Here is a 19808-nt window from a genome sequence, read left to right on the forward strand (position 1 = left end):
TTTTTGATTGTCAGTAATGGCATTCGTAACACTAAAACTGCTTATCAGCCCGATCGGTATAAAAGCATTGCAGGATCAAGCAAAAATTTACGTCAGATGTCCTTACCTGTGATCGGGAGTATTCCAAAAATAATATTCCAATTGTTTGATCGCCATCTGGTACATCCACAGCATATGGATCGGGGGTATTTGACGCGCTTCAATGGAACCGGGAGAACTGCTCTACTCGGCCGACAAGGAAAAGTGAAACCGGTGACATTTGGCCATTCCACAGGCCAAGATACAAGGTTACAAAGGGTGCTCGATACCGCCGTATTGCACTTTGGCGACCTCAGACTCATTCCCTATGGTAACGCCAAGGTCCCTGGATGAATAATGAAAAAAAAAAATCGAATAAACTACCAAAACCTGAGAAATCTCGGGTCTGGCGCCCAACCGCTGGCGAGTTAACTTATCTCGGGTTTGGCCTCCATTGAGTTAAAGGTGTACTAAGATGTTGATTATTTAAAACGAGGACCATGTAGATTCCACACACAATTCTGTGGGAATGTGGAGGAGGACAGCATGGACTCATCCACTGAATTATGTGGTTATTCCACTGAATTGTGCATGTGGCCGAGTCCACACAGTAGCCACACGGTCCTCACTTAACTGAATTGAAATCTTTAGCTACATTTAGCTTCTATCCAAAGCGACTTACAAATAGGGAGGTGTAGTGGTTACGTCATTTTCGTTTTTTCCTGTTCCACCCTCTGTGGAATGCAATGCATTTCCCCATAGACCATTTCTAAATCGGCTCGTTTTAGATAAATAAAGCATTAACGTTGGCATGGTGTACCTTTTTGTCCACAATCTATAGCTCAACATTAATCGTAAAGGTTACTCCTCGCCACAGAGTCCGCGCTGTCTGGTGAAAAGATGCGACAGGTTGCCTCCTCGTGTACCGGAGGGGACACGTGATGCAAGGCTTCTATCCTCACTACAACCGACCAGTGGGGGGCATAGTCTAGCAACGTTCAAGACAGGGGAGGGGAGAATTGGCAATACGAAATTGGGATGGGAGAAAAATGGAAAAATAAGGAGAAAAAGTGGATACAAAAAAGAGTAGAGCTACCCTATGCCTTCACCATTCCTAATGAACCCCTCTTAGAAACAAACAAACAAAAATAATACTCCTGGCGGGATTAAGTAATACTTTTTTTTATTTTTTTTGTCTACTTTTTCTCTCCCTTCTGTGATTTTTCTCCCATCCCAATTTCCTCTTGTGCCAATTCTCCCTCCCCTGTCCTGATCGTTGCTCGCATGTGCCCCCCACTGGCCGGTCGTAGGGAGGATAGAAGCCCATTACATGTCCCCTCCAATACATGTGGAGGCAGCCAGTCACTTCTTTTCACCTGCCAGCGTGGACTCATTGGCAAGGAGTAACGTGTGGGAGGCTCACACTGCCCCCGTCATTTTCCTGTCTTTGCTGTGCATGCGCCCTGACCGACCTGTGGGAGTCGCTGTTTACAACGATTTGAGATTCGAGACCGGTGTTTCTTGCGTTGGTTGCACGCGACTGGTCCTACACCAGAATCCGCTGTAGTGATTGGGTATGATGACATCTTTGGTTTTTGTTTTTTCCCCCCCGCCAGCCTCAGCAGCGAGCGCAAGGAGGAGGAGAAGCAGACGGATGAGGCGACCCAAGACTCACAACGGTAGGACGAGTTGACAGCGCTCGCTTGAATAATTATCTTTCCGCGCGCAGCTGTTCCCGCCATAAGAAATGCATTACGGTGGCTGAGCCGTGCTGTGTGCCATGGATTATAGCGACTCTCTTTGAAACATTTTTGTCATTTCGCCCGCGCCACGGAGACGGTGTCTACCAAAACTGTGATTAGCACTGAGGAGAGGGTACATGGTTGCAGAACTCTCTCTCTCTCTCTCTCGCACGCACACACACAGGCTTACACTTGCACACACACACACAGGCTTACACTTGCACACACACACACGAAAAGGGTAAACATTTCACGTTGAGTTTCGTGGTCCCTTTTGGTCAAGAAACTTGCTCACAAATTAAGAGGACTGTGTAAATGTTCTAAGCTGGATGAGCACCAGAATGTCATTCATCCAATTGGGTGCATTCCACGTGGGGAAATGGGAAGTAGGGAGGGGGGGACACATGCCTGCAAAGACATACATTTTATTTACAACGCCAAGTGTACATAGAAATCAATAGTAGTAATAAGTAATTTTTTTCCCGAAGTGGTAATGTGCAATACCAGGATGTCAAGAAGAAGCACCTCTCCCTCCCCCATTATATGCAATGGGGTTCAAGCTTGTTTTTAATGAATAGCAGCTGTAAATAGTGTGAGAGGAACAGTCCTGACCTCTGCTTCCCTCCTCCTCTCCGCCCAGTGGCTCCTTAACAGCTTAACTAGACATCGCTATCATAAATCACATCAAATGTATTTGTAAGGCCCGACGACACGCGTTAATGTCCCCATGGGCCGGACACGTCTTCTTTAAACAAGTCATTACATTACAATAAATCATAAATTCTTCCTTCTCTCTCTCCTCTCTTTTTACAATACCATCAAACAGAATTAGTTAACCACTCTTAATGTATTTAAAAAGACATATGAGCACGGAGCTTACAGTGCATTTCTCCCAACAGCCACCCTGGAACTGGCCCAAAATTACAGTTTTATAACTGAAATCCTAAAATGATGGTTTTATACGAATTCAACCTTGATTTTTCATCTACCGTCCCGGGACCATCCCTAAACCGATGTTGCACCATGGTCCATCGCACAGTTTTTATCGTCCCTGGGACGGATGTGCTTAATTTCAAGGCCTTACTCAACATATTTTACCTAACTAATATATTTTCAACAGATTGTTTTTACTTTTTATTTTATTTTACAATTAATTAATTTAACAAACAGTCAGAAGCCTCAGTAGCGTGTGGAAGAACCTACACAGCCTGGCACCTCCTCAGATATGGACCTCGATCGGACCTCCCTACGCTGAGCTATGGTCACTTTTCCACACCTACCCCCTACCAGTGGCCATCCCATATCTCTTTATTTAAAACCATTTGAGACATCTTGAAACTAAGCTTCTTGAAATTAGCAAACTAATAAAATGATCTTAAAATGTATGAGTTTGACTTTTTATGCAATGTGAAGGACTATTATCTCTCCAGCCATAGAATAGAGGCCTTTCATGGAATGTTTAGAATGCTAATATTTTCCTCCATGTTGGAAGAATCAATGGTTGCTATTGGGGATGTCCCGATCGGGGGCCGATCACGTGATTTTCAGAAGATCTGGATCGGAAAAAATATATATCAGGATTTTTTTTTTTTTTACTTATTTTTTGTATTCAACAAACATGACCATGTTCATGTCTTAAACTCATACTGAGGCCTTAGTTTTGGTTTAAAATTGCATATCATCATTCATTTATTTATTGTCACACAGAGCAGAAGAATTTTGCCAAAACAAACTAATTTCCTTTGATTTAATTATACATCAAATTATTTATGTCAAGGATGAGGGACATCCACTAGTTGCAGAACTTGCAGTCACCTGATTTTTACAGACGATGGCGCCATTGCTCTCATGAAGCTGCAGGTTGGAGGCGGAGTTTTTAGATTACTCCGGTTGCAATGCCTCGCTTGAATGAAGTTAACTTTTCACCTGGATAACCTCAACATTCAGGGTGAATGTAATGTGAGAAATTGGGATGAAAATATATATATATATTTTTTTTTTTTATCGGATCGGGAAAGATCTGTATCGGTAGACTAGATACTCAAAATCACATGATCGGGATCGGATCGGGAGCAAAAGAATTTGATCGGGACATCCCTAGTTGCTATGTGCAAGAACAATGGTCGCTATGGGCTGATGTATGAGAAATGTAAAAACACAAATGTAACAAATCTGTGTCTGCATTACTGGATCTTCATCTTCATGTTTTTACCTATATTTATATAGCAGATTTTATCCAAAGCGCTTTACAATTTGTTCCTCACATTTGACCCATTCACTCACTCATTGACACACCGACGGCGGAGGCGACCGTGCAAGGTGCCAACCTGCTCATCGGGAGCAGTTAGGGGTTAAGTGTCTTGCTCAAGGACACTTTGACACGCTGCCTGGGAGGAAGGGGAATCGAACCTGGGAACCTCCGTGTTACCAGACGACTGCTCTACCGCTTGAACCACTGTCACCCCTGAAATGCCCATATTAGGCATTTCCTCTTTTCCCCCTACAATGTTTTTATTAGAATTTGCCCGTTTACATCTCATTCAAAACGCATAACGTTACTGAAAAGAAATGATTAGTCTGAGATCTGAAATATGAACATCACAACAACACACATTCACATATCCACACACACACTCGACCTGCAGAAAATAAATGGAGTTTAAATGGTTATGGAAATACAAATAATAAGAGAAACTGAATTTTATAGTTTCCTTTTGTGCCCACTTTTCCATTTTTCACGACTGATGTATAAGGTTCCCAGTGTCTTTCTGCTTTGCCCTTAGCAATGTAAGTCAGTCTGTCCAGACTAATACAGTCTGGAAGTTCCTTTATCCACATTCTCATAGGGCTGAGCCCGAACGTTCGAACCTTCGTTCGTTACGTTGGCATTCGAATTCTAAATCAACATTCGAATTTTTTATTTTTTATTAATTATTAGATTTTTCATAAAAAGAAACAATTTTTTTTTATTCTGTTTAAACCAATGGGGGTTTTCTTCACAGTTGCAGATAAAGATTAGGCTACGCTAATATTATAGTATTAAAATAAACTGATGAGTTATATTCACTAAAGAAAGTTGATTTAGTTGGGCTGGGGCTTCTCCCTGGGCTGGGTCTGGAAAGTTGATTTAATAAAAGAAAAAGACTCATTTAATCAGATTAATCACTTTATTCAAATTGAGGATTTAGTTTGAGGATAGTAAAAAAAAAAATAACGAAGGTTTGAACGTTCGTTCGAAAAACCCTGATGAAGTTCGAATCCCAAAAACAGGGTTCGGGGACAGCCTTACATTCTCAGTGTCGGAGCATCCATACTCTTCCAAGCATCCATACTCTTCCAAGCATCCATACTCTTCCAAGCATCCATACTCCTCCAACATAGTGCAATAGCCCTCCTGGCCCGGAGAAGCCCACCGTCTAGAAGCTCGGTCCGTCTCTGTGTTTGCACAAAGTCCAATTAGGCATTTCCTCTGCCACATGCGGCCATACTGGAATCGAGAGAACTACGCAAACATTCCATTATTATTTTGACGTTTTGCCAAAAAGACACCCAGGTTGTGATTTTGATTGAGTAAGAGTCCCCGGTTCCTCCTGGTTCTGTTTACCATTCCAAGTGCATCACATCTTTCCATCACGAGTCAATGTGATACAGAATTCCGTGACGACACATGACGAGGCTTGCTGACAATTGAGGGTGAAATCAGTGTGAAATTGTTTTTCAGCTCGGCTGATCCGTTTGATCCATATCTTAATAGGGACCACATCCCCTAACGGGTAATCATATTGGTTTGGAGCTGTGACTGTTTCCAGCCAGACGGATTGCATCTCTGCATGCATAATTCAACAGCCATGTGATTACGGGCCGCTTTTCTCTTTCACAGCTCCTCTGACCCACTCCTGCCCCTCTCTGCCCTTTCCATCAACAGGTACTGGAATACAAATGCAAAGTCTTTTTTTTTTTTTTGTATATTGTATCCTCTGCCTCTACCTGTTGTATTATATATAATATAATGGTTACAACTGCCTCACATTGTAAACCCACTAATATTAGCTCAGCAGCTGCCATTAGGGGGGGGGGGGGGTATCCCCACCTTGGTCGTGTGATGTTGTCCGGCAGCGTGGCTACAGGAGTAGAGCTCTGGACTCATGATCGGAAGATGACCAGGTCGAGCCCCGGTCGAGGCTGCTGTTGGAAAGTGGTGTTGTTGTCCAGCAGGGGGCACTCTGTCCTCTGGACTTGTCAGTAACAATGCCCCTGTTTGTTAGGGTGATAGGGACACCGTACAGCTGCGAGTGCCGTCCTTCGGACGAGACGCTAAACTGAGGTCCTGACTGAATTTGGTTGTTAACGCATTCCCTGCCACGCTTCTATCCATCAATGTATGATCACTGCCACCAGTCTAAGCCTATGGAGATGTTTACCTTTTTTGCAGGGCTATAACTTTTTAAATTGTATTGCTAAATTGACATTACTATGGCCCATTCGACATCGATTATCTATCGTTCAGGATGTAGGAACGTTGTACTTTTTCATTCATAGATTCATATACGAAAATACCATCTAGAATATAATATAAATGTGTTTTTATCGTTTTCTGCAGTAATTCCTAGAACGCTAGTTATAGGCCTAAACGCATAATATAGATTATCGATTGCAGTTTATTCGTGATACACGCTATATTAAAAAATCCAACTGAATACGATCCTAAACGTTATGACTCATCATGCGCGGATGAACGGGGGGGGGGGGGGGTCGTTTATAAGTCTGTGATCGTCAGTAAATGCTTTATGTAGTATGGGTTGATTTATTGATCAGTTAAAGAAATGTACAATCGCCTTGAAAATGACGTCAGCGTCCTCGTACCATTCGCCGATGAGACTGGATGAAAAAGATCCCACTTATTTGACTGCGATCGACTCGATCCATTTCCGGTTTGTATAATAATAAACGCCCAAATCATGTCGATTATTGAGTTACGGCAGCGATCCATGCACGCCAGTGTGTCTGTAGTCCCGCAACATTATGTATATGCGAGTGCCGGACGCATTTCCCAGACGCACCGAGATCACGTGAGATCCATTTCCGGTTGTAACTCGCCGATCATCCACCCGGCGGCAGTATTGAAGCGTTGCAGAGTTGTGCAGGCTCCCACTGCATCAGACCAGGCTCCGTGAGGGGAATTATGAATAAAATGGCGTAAAAATGAAATATGATCTCAATAACGTCGTACGCCGTGGAATGGCAGAATTGGCATGAACTTTAATCACGTTGTACGACGTTTATGGCGCAGGATGTGTTAAAGAACCCAGGACGCCTATTGACGTTTCCTGGCCTAATTCCCAATCGGGTATCTGACATCAAGGCCACCTAATCATCCCAATCCCTGTCTCCTGAGCCGTTCAGCCACTGTGTAGTGTGATGTGTGCCGGGTGCCAGTGTATGGTAGCCATTGAGCCTGCGTAGCCCCAAGGTTGGGTGCTACCAGTGGTGGTGAAGGAGGCAATTTCCACCCTACGTTGTAAAGCGCTTTGAGTCTGAGAAAAGCGCTATATAAATGTAATTCATTATTATTATTATTTGATTATTGTGACACACATGATGATGTTCCCCACAGTTGCACGGATCGCGGGTCGCCTACTGACTTCAGGAAGTGGGAACCACCGAGCTCTGAAATCAGGTGAGACCTAGCTGTTGTCGCTTCTCCTCTGGCGTTGAGCTTTTCAACACTCGGGAGTACAGTCTGTACGGTCATGGCTCACAAAAGAGTCGCTGAACGACCGTATGTTTTGCCAAACATTTGTTTTTCAAACACACTCGCAGCACACACATCCACACGTACACACACTCACTTTAAATAAACGACTCACTGCAGCACCCACTTTACCCACTTTAGACACTTTAACACACTTTATATTTATTGGTAAAGAGATTTGCACTACAACTCGTACCTCATTGCACCGGCTTACCCTAAGTTGTACCTCATCCCATTTCTGCATTGTACTGTATATTGTATTGTAACTCGGTTACTTTTTATCTACTCTGCATTGTATGTATGTATTGAACACTTTTGTTTTGTTTACGTACTTGTCTACGTACTTGGCTTTCTATTTTATACCTATCTATTTTTATCTAGCACACTCGGGAGCAAAACAGAAAGAAGCATTTCATATAAGTATTCTGTATTTTTGTATGACAACTAATAAAGGAACTTGAACTTGAAACTTGAAATGACACAAACTAATTTCAGTGTTGTTTTGACAGTATGAGTGGTACCGCGCTGGATGACCTAGCGGGTGACCTCATTCACATCAACACGAACGCCACAAGGTATTAAACCGAGTCCACTGCATGTGGTGTTGTGTATCTATGAGTGAGTGATGGGAGAGACAGAGGGAGTATGTGAGCCAATAGAATACATTTTCTTATTTAACTTTAGGACTGTCCTTATTTAAAAAAAAATTGAATTCGGGGGTTTCTAAGCTTCAGTAGTAAATTAATCGGTGAATAACTGAAGCTTCATTCTTCCCTCTCGCCGGGTTTAAATGCAGTGGTAGATGGATACTTGTAAGAGAAGAACTGATTTTCAGAATGAACGTTGGATTATTATATCTAGAAGCCATTTTTTATGTAGATTTTGAGTGGTACAAAAAAACCTGATCCATTCAAATGATGACCATGGCAGTATGCCATGACTCTTTTGAACTACATTATGGATACTGATATTATTATAATTTTTTTTAAATGTTTTCAATGTTAACATATTGGTTGCCAGCCGGATATGACGATTTATCGCTTGGATGCCAGCACGTTAATCAATGGGAGGAAGAGCACATTTGCGAGCGATTAAACTATATCTTAAATTATGGCTATGTGTCTAATACACCCGTTGCTGATCAATGACTTGCTTGCAGTCAACATGTACGAAACGGATTGTTTTTTCATCAGTAAATTTCCGTTTTATACCGTTTTGAATAAGAGTATAGTTTTGGAGATTTCTAGAAAGAAAAAAAGATTCTGCGATAATAGCCATTTACTGGAATACACACATTTTCCGGCTGATTTATGAATCTTTTTCAAATAAACGCTAGATTATCGAGAGTTTGTGTTCTTATGCACGATACAAAAGCGGGCTGAAAAATAATTTATTCGTGCCGTGCTCAGCGCCTAACACGCCACACACGCACACACGTTGTGAACGCTGTGAAAAACAACTGATTAACCAAAAACTGGTAACATAGATTCCTTACCTCAAATCAGATGTTCTGCAAAAAGATGAATCCAATTCCTGATTGCCATTCCAAATATTGATCGCGTTTATTGATCCAACGTTAGTCTGAAACGCATAATTGAAAGCTGCTCCGAGCCTTGCCAGTGAATCTGGTAACACACTGCTTGCCAGCGATGGGGAAACCCTGGACCGGAGTTTTTTCTCTGATGCACTTTTTCACTCAATCCAATCCAATGATGTGCATTACCATCCGGGAGACGATAGGGGCCGGTATTTGCCCTTTTCGAGCTCGGAGCCATTCCCAATGATAACGTCAGGCTGGACGGATGAAAAATTTATGGATATCGCTAATAAAAGAAAATGATTAAATAGCGAGAAAAATATCGTTGTTGGCAACCAATGTGTTAACACATTCAGGGCCATTGGGCTGAGTCTAATTAATCTCAAGAGGACCGGGGAATGTAAACAAATGTGGAGCTCTTTGTAGAGCTAAATCTATACTTTATAGTATTGCTATCTGTCCATTCTCATTGTCAATTGAGTCCATAAACCGTCCCTTCAAAATGGCTTAAAGAAAAAAAAATCATCAATAGGTTCTCATTTTATAGCGCCGTGATTATAAGCGTTATACGGGATTTGGGACTAGTATATTTTCTGGAAGGCTAGTTATAGGGCTAATAGCTGCTAACGTTATATCCAATGGCATTTCCGTTTTACAGATGCTACAGAAATAACTCAAACTGCATATGATCGACACGATCCCAAAGGGGTGGGGGGGGCGGGGGACGTTGTTTATTATTATTGATTACCAATAACCATGTTCGTCTAACTAGCCACATAGGCCGAACGCCTGGATGGCTATCAAAACAATGCCCGATCGGGCTGTAATTTACGTGAAAAAGATCTTACCGTTGTCCGGGCTGACCCCCCCCCCCCCCCCCCCCGAGCATTTCCATGTTATCGATCGCCATCTGGTAGATCGACATGTCCATTGGCTGATGATAAATCCTCTTATTGCATGGTGAAATCTGCGATCTGAAACGTAATCAAAGCTACATGCTGCACATCCAGACTCCTGCTACTGAAATCTCCATTGAAAAAAAAAATAAAATACTGATCCGTTCAGCCACGGGGCACACTGCATTATCGCGATAGCGCCCCTAAGAGGATCTGGCCGGTATTGCACCTTGTCGAATTCATAGAGTAGGGTAAATCTCCAGTGCCGCTCGGCGACCTTGAATAGGTTATTAAAATGGAATAAAAGCAATAACGACTTCCCACGGATATATCCGTGCCTCTGGCCACAACGGGTGGACTCGATACACGGAGATCTCCGTGCTCTGGCGGGAATGTGTTAAGAATGAAGAATTATTGGCAATGAAGAATTATTGGCAATGTGGATATTCTCCATTATATAATTTTAAGTATTAATTAATGTTCCCACTTGGAAGTGGCGGGTAGGGCATGATAAGCTTAGGCTTCTTCCTACTACTTTTCGAACAGTGATATGTAAATTTTTCGTTGTCTTTTCTAATTATTTTTATTTTTTTATGTTCGAAATAAAAGATTCACACTGAAGCTTCAAAGCATTGGGGTCAGCCCTCTACGTCACTTATCTCCTGCTATTATGTTAAGCTTGACCCGTCATCGCTCCTGCACTTTCAGCCTCAGTACTCCGCGATCGTGGGCACGCACATGGGACCCCCGCCCGTCTGAGGCCAGCGCCACAGAAAGCAGGTGACGACGCGCTCGGATTTACACTTTACACACAATCTTTACACACAATCTAGTCCACTACACCGTGCCGCGCCACACCACGCTCTATTCCTTCTGAGCTCCACCCACCCCTCCCGTCCACATCCGTTCCAGACTAAAAATCCTTTGCCTGTAAGTTCTTGCCAGCCGAGACGAGGCGCCTGCAGGCCACGCTGGCTGGAGCTCAAGATGCTAAGTCACGTTTTGAGAAGGAGCAAAGTCGCCTCCTTTTTATTAACCCTTTCACTAACCGTCTGTAGCGTGGTAGTGAAAGGGTTAACCGCCTGTAGTGTGGTAGTGAAAGGCTTAACCCTTTGTCGTGTGGCAGTGGAGGGGTTAACCTTCTGTATTGTCGCAGTGAAAGGGTTAACCCTTTGGTAGTGTAGTAGTGAAAGGGTTAAAAGCTCTGGGTGCATATACACCCCTTTATGCCCCCCCCCCCCCCCCCCCCAAACCCTTACACTATATGGTGGAGTAAAAGTGGCTGCAACAAAAACAAGGTTATGTACATGCATACAAGTAAAAAAATAAAAAATAATTACAATAGGAATATTATACAAGGAAAATTACAATAAATAAGGGAGAGAAGGAAAGGGAGGGAGAGTGAGAACCAGAGGGAAGAAAAGGGGATGCACGGATAATGTTTACATTTAGAATGCCTTGTTGAATGCATCTAGTGAAATTAACATATCGATGCATACTTTTATTGTCAAAAGTATGCATATAATGCTGTGTTAATTCCACAACAAGAGTAATGTAATGTTAGTGGGACCCTGCATATATCGGTATTGGAAATTAAGAGTTGGACTATATCGGTAAAAAAGCCAATATCGAACATCCCTAATTATTATATCTAGAAGCCATTTTCTATGCTGATGTAGGCAATTTCTTGGAGTGGTGTTAAAAAAATAAAAAAAAATAAACTGATGCATTCAAATAGGGATTTTGGCATCGATGACCATGGCAGTGATTGAAGCTTCAAAGCATTGGGGTCAGCCCTACTTAACTTATCCACTGCTATATGCTATATATTAAGCTTGATCCTGACTGTCTTTTGTATATCGTCGTTATATACTGTGGTTACTATGATCATCAACGGGAGTTCATAGTTTACACACCCAACTGTATTTTATCACTGCATTACTTTTTCTACTGAAGATCTGCAGAGAAGGATTCTCCTTGGGATAGATGGACATTACCCACTGCCACCACAGAGGAGGAGGAGGAGGAGGAGGAGGAAGAGGAGGAAGATGAGGAAGAGGAAGAAAAGGAGAGGTAGGATTACTACAGCAGTTGTGCCTGTTCTTCATTTCTGCAGATTAACCCTTTCACAACCACACTACAGAAGGTTCGCCTTTCAGTGAAAGGGTTAACCTTCTGTAGTGTGGTTGTGAAAGGGTTAACCCTTTGACGTGTGGCAGTGAAGGGCTTAAAGCGGATTACCGCGCGTACACCGCAGATTTGGGAAGGAGAGGTGGTTGATTAGTTTACTATTCAGTGGCCGTCTATCTTGGAAGTCGAAAGCAAACATAATACTATTAAACTTGAAGCATCCTGGTGGCTTAGTCTGTGAATAATCATCTGCATATCTGCTTCTGATATTCCACAGCTGTGTGATAATACTGGGATTTTCTTTTTCTTTTTGTAGCCCCGCGCACACGGGAGACGCAGACTGTCACAACTGTCTTGTCTTATAAAAACGTAGCGTTTAATTGAGCTTCTTCTCACGGCTCACAATGTTCAGCCATGAAGGAGTTACACTAAGATAGTTCGAGGCTAAGATTTAACATGACTTCATTGTGACATTACACACGGCAGTTGAAATTTGGCTTTTCACATTTCCCTCCTAGTTACACACAGTCCTCATAGGGGCTGAGCACATCTTTCTCTCTCTCCGTTCAATGGTTTTAAGTAGCCAAATGTTACACTATAAAAATGAACTGGATAGTTGATGATGATAAACATTTACCGGTAGCTGAAATATTCAAAAATCATTAAGTCTGCTATAAGCCATTCTCCCTTTCTGTGTGTGTGCGTGCATCCCATCCCTGGTCTTTGGAAAGACAAGGAGGTCAGGAGTTTGATAGTATTTACTGAGGATGGCCAGATAATGTTATTTAAACTTAAAAAAAATAATACATAAATGTATACATGATTAATCATGCAACATAAAAATAATTGTTGTAGGAATGGTTTGGGAGAGGAAAGTAGGGAGGGGTTTTAGTTTATGTGGTGTGATAACAATGTTGAAATTGAGAAGTTTAGACTTTAGTTTATTTTTACAACGGAAATAACATTTTTGTTATTACAGAGAGTAAAGTACCGGAAAAAGGTACTGGTATCGATTCCCAGATACCGGTATCGCCAACCTTACTCGCATCTCATAAACGCCGCCCTCATTATCTCTCCTTACACATAAATAATACAATCCTCATATCTCTCCTACTTACACATAAACACAATCCTCATATCTCTCCTACTTACACATAAACACAACCCTCATATCTCTCCTACTTACACATAAACACAATCCTCATATCTCTCCTACTTACACATAAACACAATCCTCATATCTCTCCTACTTACACATTCTCCTACTTACACATAAACACAGTCCTCATTATCTCTCCTAAGTTACATAAACGCAGTATCCCACACGTTATGCATCTCTGACCTTAAGAGGGCAGAGATGGCGGACACAGTATAGGTGTATCTATGTATACCTATGAAAGGAGAGAACAGACTCTGGTAATGGAGACGTTACCTTCAAATTAATTGGGGGGGGCGGGGGAAGGGCTTAGGTGAGATGTAGTCAACGCTGCAGTATAATGGCAATGGACCTTGAGAGACCAAATCACTGTCTCCCGCTAAACCTGGAGAGACCAAGAGGCGCTCAATACTCTGATGAGAAGTGCAGCCGCCTAGTTCACTGTCCAGCTTGTTGACCGCCGGGGGCAACGGTAAAAGTGGAATAAAGCTCTTTTCTTTTCCAGGGAGACGCACGGCGACCCAGAGTCTGCGATGGATCGGTGAGTTTATGATCTTGTTGAACTGCAAAACCAGTGCATGAAAAGTACAGATTTCTCTTATTTTTTTATTTTTTGCATAATCGTCACCGTCGGGTGAAAACCTTGTGTCTCCGTGAGGGTAAACCTTCTCAGGAATGAAGAAATGCAACCTAATTTTCAGATTAACACATGAATTTTGAATTTATTTTTCTTTTAGTTCCTCATTGGGCTTTGAATGGGTTTCGTGGTCCTTGGGGTCCTAAGACTTACTTGCAACACGGAGAACCGTGTCACTTTTCGATAAAAGTCAAACTGTGAAAATCTCAAATAATTGGAGATGCAAGGTTTTCGCCTGACAACAGCAATATGGCTGTTAATATCTTCACTCAGAAGATGTTTGCCATCGGATATGATTCTAGTCCATAATTCCATAAACTGCTATAATGTAGGTGGGTTGATAGCAGTCGGGAGAGTGAAACCTGTCAAACAGAATTGTGATTTAAAAAAAAATATATATATATATATATAATCCCATTTAGCTAATTTAGTGGTATTAAACGATTTGCCATTGTGTTAGAGAACCCCTAGGGGTCACCAGACCCATTTTTTTTTTATATTGTTAACCCTTTCACGGTTAACTGTCTGTAGTGTGGTGGTGAAAGGGTTAACCTTCTGCAGTGTGGTTGTGAAAGGGTTAACCATTGACAGTGAAAGGGTTAACCTTGTGTATTATCGGAGTGAAAGGGTTAACACTATACTGTAGTGGTAGACAGTGAAAGGTTAACCTTCTGTTGTGTGGTAGTGAAATGGTTAACGAGGGGGTGGGGCTAAGGAGAGATTTAGGCCAGAGGCCTGTGGTAATGCAGCTGGATCTGTTTAGTGCTCATTGTAATCTCCCACTCTAAGGTTACATTGACCTGTTGGAGCTAGAATAGACCTCTGATTTTGGTCCCAAGGTTTGGTGAGCTCATCTGTCTCGTTATCTTTACCCGTGCGTCCCCGTTTTCTCCCCCCTCTAATTATCGGCACGTAGAGTGAGTCCCCAGATGTCAAATTAATGAAGTGTATTAGAGTCGTTCTTTTGATGTCGAATCACAGCGCGTTGAGGAGCACCCCCCCCCCTCCTCCATTACCCAGTGATGGGAAAGCATCATTATCTCAGTTTGGCAGATGTAGGAGTTCTTCATTCTCGTTTTAAAGCCCCAATCTGTAATTTATTTATTCTTTTTTTTGTACTAAACATTTTCTTTGACCATATCAATGTGGGGAATATTCATACATTCTTGAAGACTTTGATTTCTAGATGGAAAATACACTTAAACTTTCTTAACTCATTAATTGTAAATTGGAATATAGATCCGACTCCAGTGTATACAAACGATACTAAACGCTAGTGTTAGTTCTTGTATGAGCTCAGTGAGTAAACTAGAGAATGAGAACATCTCTATTTCTTATTTTTGGTGGTAGTGGGGCTACCAATTTGTTTGTTTGGATCACTGATTAGGCCTTTAGTTTAAGGCATCAAACCACTATCGGAGGTTGACGGAGGATATTAACCCACTATGTTCTCCATCTATCTAGTTATCAGAGCCACTCCAACACCGTGGACAGAGGAGATGACCAACGCGCTCAGACACCAGAGGCTGACTCCAAAAAGTGAGTGAAGCACGGGCAGCATAAACCAGTGAGATTAAAGAAAGGAGTGAATAACTTGTAGTCTTTACTCTAACCTCATGCACGGTAATTAATGAATACATGTTATTACTGTAACCTCATGCATGGTAGTTAATGAATACATGTTATTACTGTAACCTCATGCATGGTAGTTAATGAATACATGTTATTACTCAACTCATGCATGGTAATTAATGAATACATGTTATTACTCTAACCACATGCATGGTAATGAATGAATGCATGTTATTACTCTAACCACATGCATGGTAATTAATGAATACATGTTATTACTCAATTAATGAATACATGTTATTACTCTAACCACATGCACGGTAATTAATGAATACATGTTATTACTCTAACCACATGCACGGTAATTAATGAACACATGTTATTACTTCCTTCCTTTCCTCTTAGGGGGTTTGTGTTTGTGAAGGAGTACAATACACCTGAGCTGCCTCTGCATAACGGCAGAGACGACAGGTAAGATCTATGCAATATACTAGTATTTATGATGCTAGCACACAGAACTAGAATATAAATACTCTAGGAAAACACAAATATAAAGCAGCATTCTAGAATGGACTGCATTTGATTCTTTGTCAGTTGTTGATGGGAAAACACAAATATAAAGCAGCATTCTAGAATGGACTGCATTTGATTCTCAGTTGTTGATATTAGTAAACACTTAAATCAACTGTAGTCTGTAGTGTAGAAACGGTTGTCGCCGTTCCCTGGCATCACATCAAACATTCCACTGAAAGTGTCTACAATATGGTTTCGACTAGAAGGGATCCAGCTATGGACAGACCTCACACTTATCAAGGTTGATCAACTTACTTAAGCCATCAAACTCGGATTGCTGTTTCTTCAGTATGGTTAGGGTTAAGTTAAGGGTTAGTTCTAACCCTAACAGTAACTTTTTTGTCAATGCTAGGTCAAGGAAACTATAAAAGAAGGAAGGGTCAGTGCGTCACTGTGTAGTGTGTGAACGCACGTTGGTGCCAAGTGTGGAAACATTCAGTTCCCCCGACATTGATTTGAATGGGATCAGCCATCTCCTCGATTATGCATTTACATTTACATTACATTTAGTCATTTAGCTGACGCTTTTATCCAAAGCGACTTACAAGTTCTGTACGACAAGCCATCAGGAAGGGCACAACTCTATCAGCTGAGTAACAATGTTCATCAAAGTGTTGAGTGCTACAGTGTAGGTTAGTTTATTAGGACAAGTGCATGACAGTATGGTTAGTTAGGGTTAGATTTTTTTTTCTTTTCTTTTTTTAATTCAGATAATGGTTGAAGAAGTGCGTCTTTAGTCGACGGCGAAAGATTGGACGTGTTTCGGCTGTCCTAACTGGGGTGGGTAGTTCATTCCACCATTGTGGGGCAAGGACTGAGAATAGGCGACTTCTCTTTGATGACCCTCCCGGAGCTTGGATAGGAGTAGGTCTGAGGCGGCCAGAAGATGCAGAGCGTAGGGGTCTTGAGGGTGTGTAGTTAGAGACCATTGACCGGAGGTAGGCGGGAGCAGTTCCCTTTGCCGCACGGTATGCTAGGTCGAGGGCCTTGAAGCGGATTCGTGCAGCAATGGGGAGCCAGTGCAGGTCCCTAAGAAGTGGGGTGACATGGGCCGACTTCGGTAGGTTTGAGATCAGGCGGGCCGCTGCGTTCTGAATGAGTTGAAGAGGCTTAGTGGCAGTGGCCGGGAGGCCAGCGAGCAGTGCGTTGCAGTAGTCGAGGCGGGAGGTTATTACATTACCTCTATCGGAATCATCTGCAATTTGTTGCATTGTTAACGAGCTAACATTTGATATATTGGTTGATGTACATTTCCTCAGATAGCTTGTATATTTCTTATTTTAATGCAGACTTCAATAGAACTGTCACTCCTCCAACTTACTGACAAAATATATGAAGCATTAAATGATAATAAATTTGCAATTGGGATTTTTCTAGATTTTACAGTGGGTCATAGTATCTTAATATCCAAACTGAATCATTATGGTTTTCAGGATGTTGTAATCCATTGGCTTAGAGATTTATCTCAGCAACCGGCAGCAATATGCGTGTATTTGAGGGTATGAACTCCAATAGAACTGAGGTATCTTGTGGTGTACCACAAGGTTCCATCCTTGGGCCTCTTTTGTTTCTTATTTTTTATAAATTATTTAGCTTTACAGTTTGATACCGCTCTGCCCATAATTTTTTCTGATGACACAAACATAGTATTTTCACATTCTGACTTTAGTTCCCTGATTAAAGATGTAAATTCTATACTTGCACAAACCGCAACATGGTTTCAGATTAATAGGTTTTCATTAAATATTAATAAATCGAATTATATGATTTTCAGAAATAAAAACAATAAATATTCAAAACGGGACTCTAAATTACACATATTAATGATATTGAAATTAAACTGGTGTCTCATGCTAAATTCTTAGTGTCATTGTTGATGAAGGCCTTACATGGAAAATGTATATCGAGCTAGTTTGCAAAAAGGTTATGAAATCATATGGCATTATTAGAATGATTTCTTCTCTTGTGAATCGCTCCTGTCTTTTGACACTTTATTATAGTTTGATATACCCATTTATCATATTGTAATATTATTTGGGCCAGTACTTTTCCTACTTCTCTTCATAAACTTTTTATATTGCAAAATAAATTCATAAGGCTTGCCACTACTTCTAATCACCTTAGATAGCTTGGTGACCTGCTCCTCTTTTTAAGCAACTTAAAATACTATCAATTAATGTATACCAGATATGTATTTTTATGTTTAACTGCAATTTAAATTTAGATTTATTTCCCATGTTTTCCATAATTATTTCATATCGATCAAATAATATTCATCGTAATTTCTTCCGCACAACATTAGGTCAGTTCAGTATAAGATTTAGAGGTCCTACAATTTGGAATTCAAACCCCTCCATAATAAAAAATTGCTCATCTATTTCATCACTCAAATCCAGCTTAAATATACATTGTTAAATGAATAGCTTCAATCTCATAAAACCATTAATGTCACTTTGTTTTACAGTTTCATGTTAACTTGTTTAGACTAATTATTAATCTAGTTGTTGTTATTATTACTTTGATTATTATTTATCTTAATATTATGACAATTGTTTTATGAACTTATTTCACTTTAGTTTCAGTGTTCTTTTTTTATCCGATGATTGAATGAGTTGAGGCGCCGTATGCGTGTATCGCTTCCGCAACGGAATTCGGTTTCCTGGTTCCTCTGATTGGCCGCGACCCCCACGTGACCCGCCCCCCTATCCACCGTTCTGCCGCTGCCGCGGACTCGCTCGCTTCCTCAATTTATACGCATGGAAGTATTGACTGAATGAATGAGAACTTTATTTAACAGATTGCAGAATGGGTACAATACAGTACGGCTCAATACACACAATTGTTAAGGGGATGCAGACCTGAGAAAGACGTTTGTCTTGTTTACATCAGGGTCCCCCATTTTCAATTCATATAGAACGACTACGCCGTAACAAATCATTAAAAAAATATACCGTTAACTGGAATATGTTGTGCCTTTACACATATGTTGGATTATGTAATTGGTTTGTCATGACAAACAAATAAAAAAATCGCGATTTACCCGCTGGCTACGCCAACACACAGTGACTGCATGTAGTCACTGTGTTGATGTTGTAGCCACCTCCTCCACGGCAGGCGTACTAAGCTCCCCCTTAAGCTCCAGGAGAGAGGGGAGAGGCTGAAAACCCGCAGTTCTTGCCCGCCTGATGGGAGCTGAATCCCCGCATCCGATTTGTCTGATGAATACCCCCAAACATGGAGGTCCCGAATGCATGGAAGTATTGATTGCGCCGTAACAAATCATTAAAAAAAAGATACCGTTAACTGGAATATGTTGTGCCTTTACACATATGTTGGATTATGTAATTGGTTTGTCATGACAAACAAATAAAATATCGCGTTGTTCTATATGAATTGAAAATGGGGGACCCTGATGTAAACAAGACAAACGTCTTTCTCAGGTCTGCATCCCCTTAACAATTGTGTGTATTGAGCCGTACTGTATTGTACCCATTCTGCAATCTGTTAAATAAAGTTTTCATTCATTCAGTCAATACTTCCATGCGTATAAATTGAGGAAGCGAGCGAGTCCGCGGCCGCTCTCTGCCGCGTGCGGCAGCGGTGGATAGGGGGGCGGGTCACGTGGGGGTCGCGGCCAATAGGAACCCGGAAACCGAATTCCGTTGCGGAAGCGATACACGCGCCCCGCGTAGGCCCATCTGGGTCTCTTGCCTCTACTCGGCACCTTTTATATACACTTTCTGTCATGGTCGATGTTTAGATTTTTTGCAGAAATGGTGTGGAAAATAAATAAAT

General features: G+C 41.5%; 1 protein-coding gene across 3 annotated transcripts in view; it reads left to right on the forward strand.

Annotated features, from left to right (window-relative positions):
* Positions 1–19808, forward strand: part of znf185 (zinc finger protein 185 with LIM domain) — a 45081-nt gene that overhangs the window by 21729 nt on the left and 3544 nt on the right. For 2 of the 3 annotated variants that reach the window (XM_084332288.1, XM_084332286.1), the window contains 9 exons: positions 1635–1697; positions 5641–5685; positions 7375–7437; positions 8022–8087; positions 10654–10725; positions 11902–12018; positions 13737–13772; positions 15333–15407; positions 15846–15911. In XM_084332288.1, the coding sequence (XP_084188414.1) occupies positions 1635–1697; positions 5641–5685; positions 7375–7437; positions 8022–8087; positions 10654–10725; positions 11902–12018; positions 13737–13772; positions 15333–15407; positions 15846–15911 (603 nt within the window). The remainder of the gene's footprint in view (positions 1–1634; positions 1698–5640; positions 5686–7374; positions 7438–8021; positions 8088–10653; positions 10726–11901; positions 12019–13736; positions 13773–15332; positions 15408–15845; positions 15912–19808) is intronic. The other variant, XM_084332287.1, reaches the window with a different exon arrangement.

The sequence above is a fragment of the Notolepis coatsorum genome (assembly GCF_963971535.1).
Source record: "Notolepis coatsorum genome assembly, chromosome: 16".
NCBI lineage: Eukaryota > Metazoa > Chordata > Actinopteri > Aulopiformes > Paralepididae > Notolepis > Notolepis coatsorum.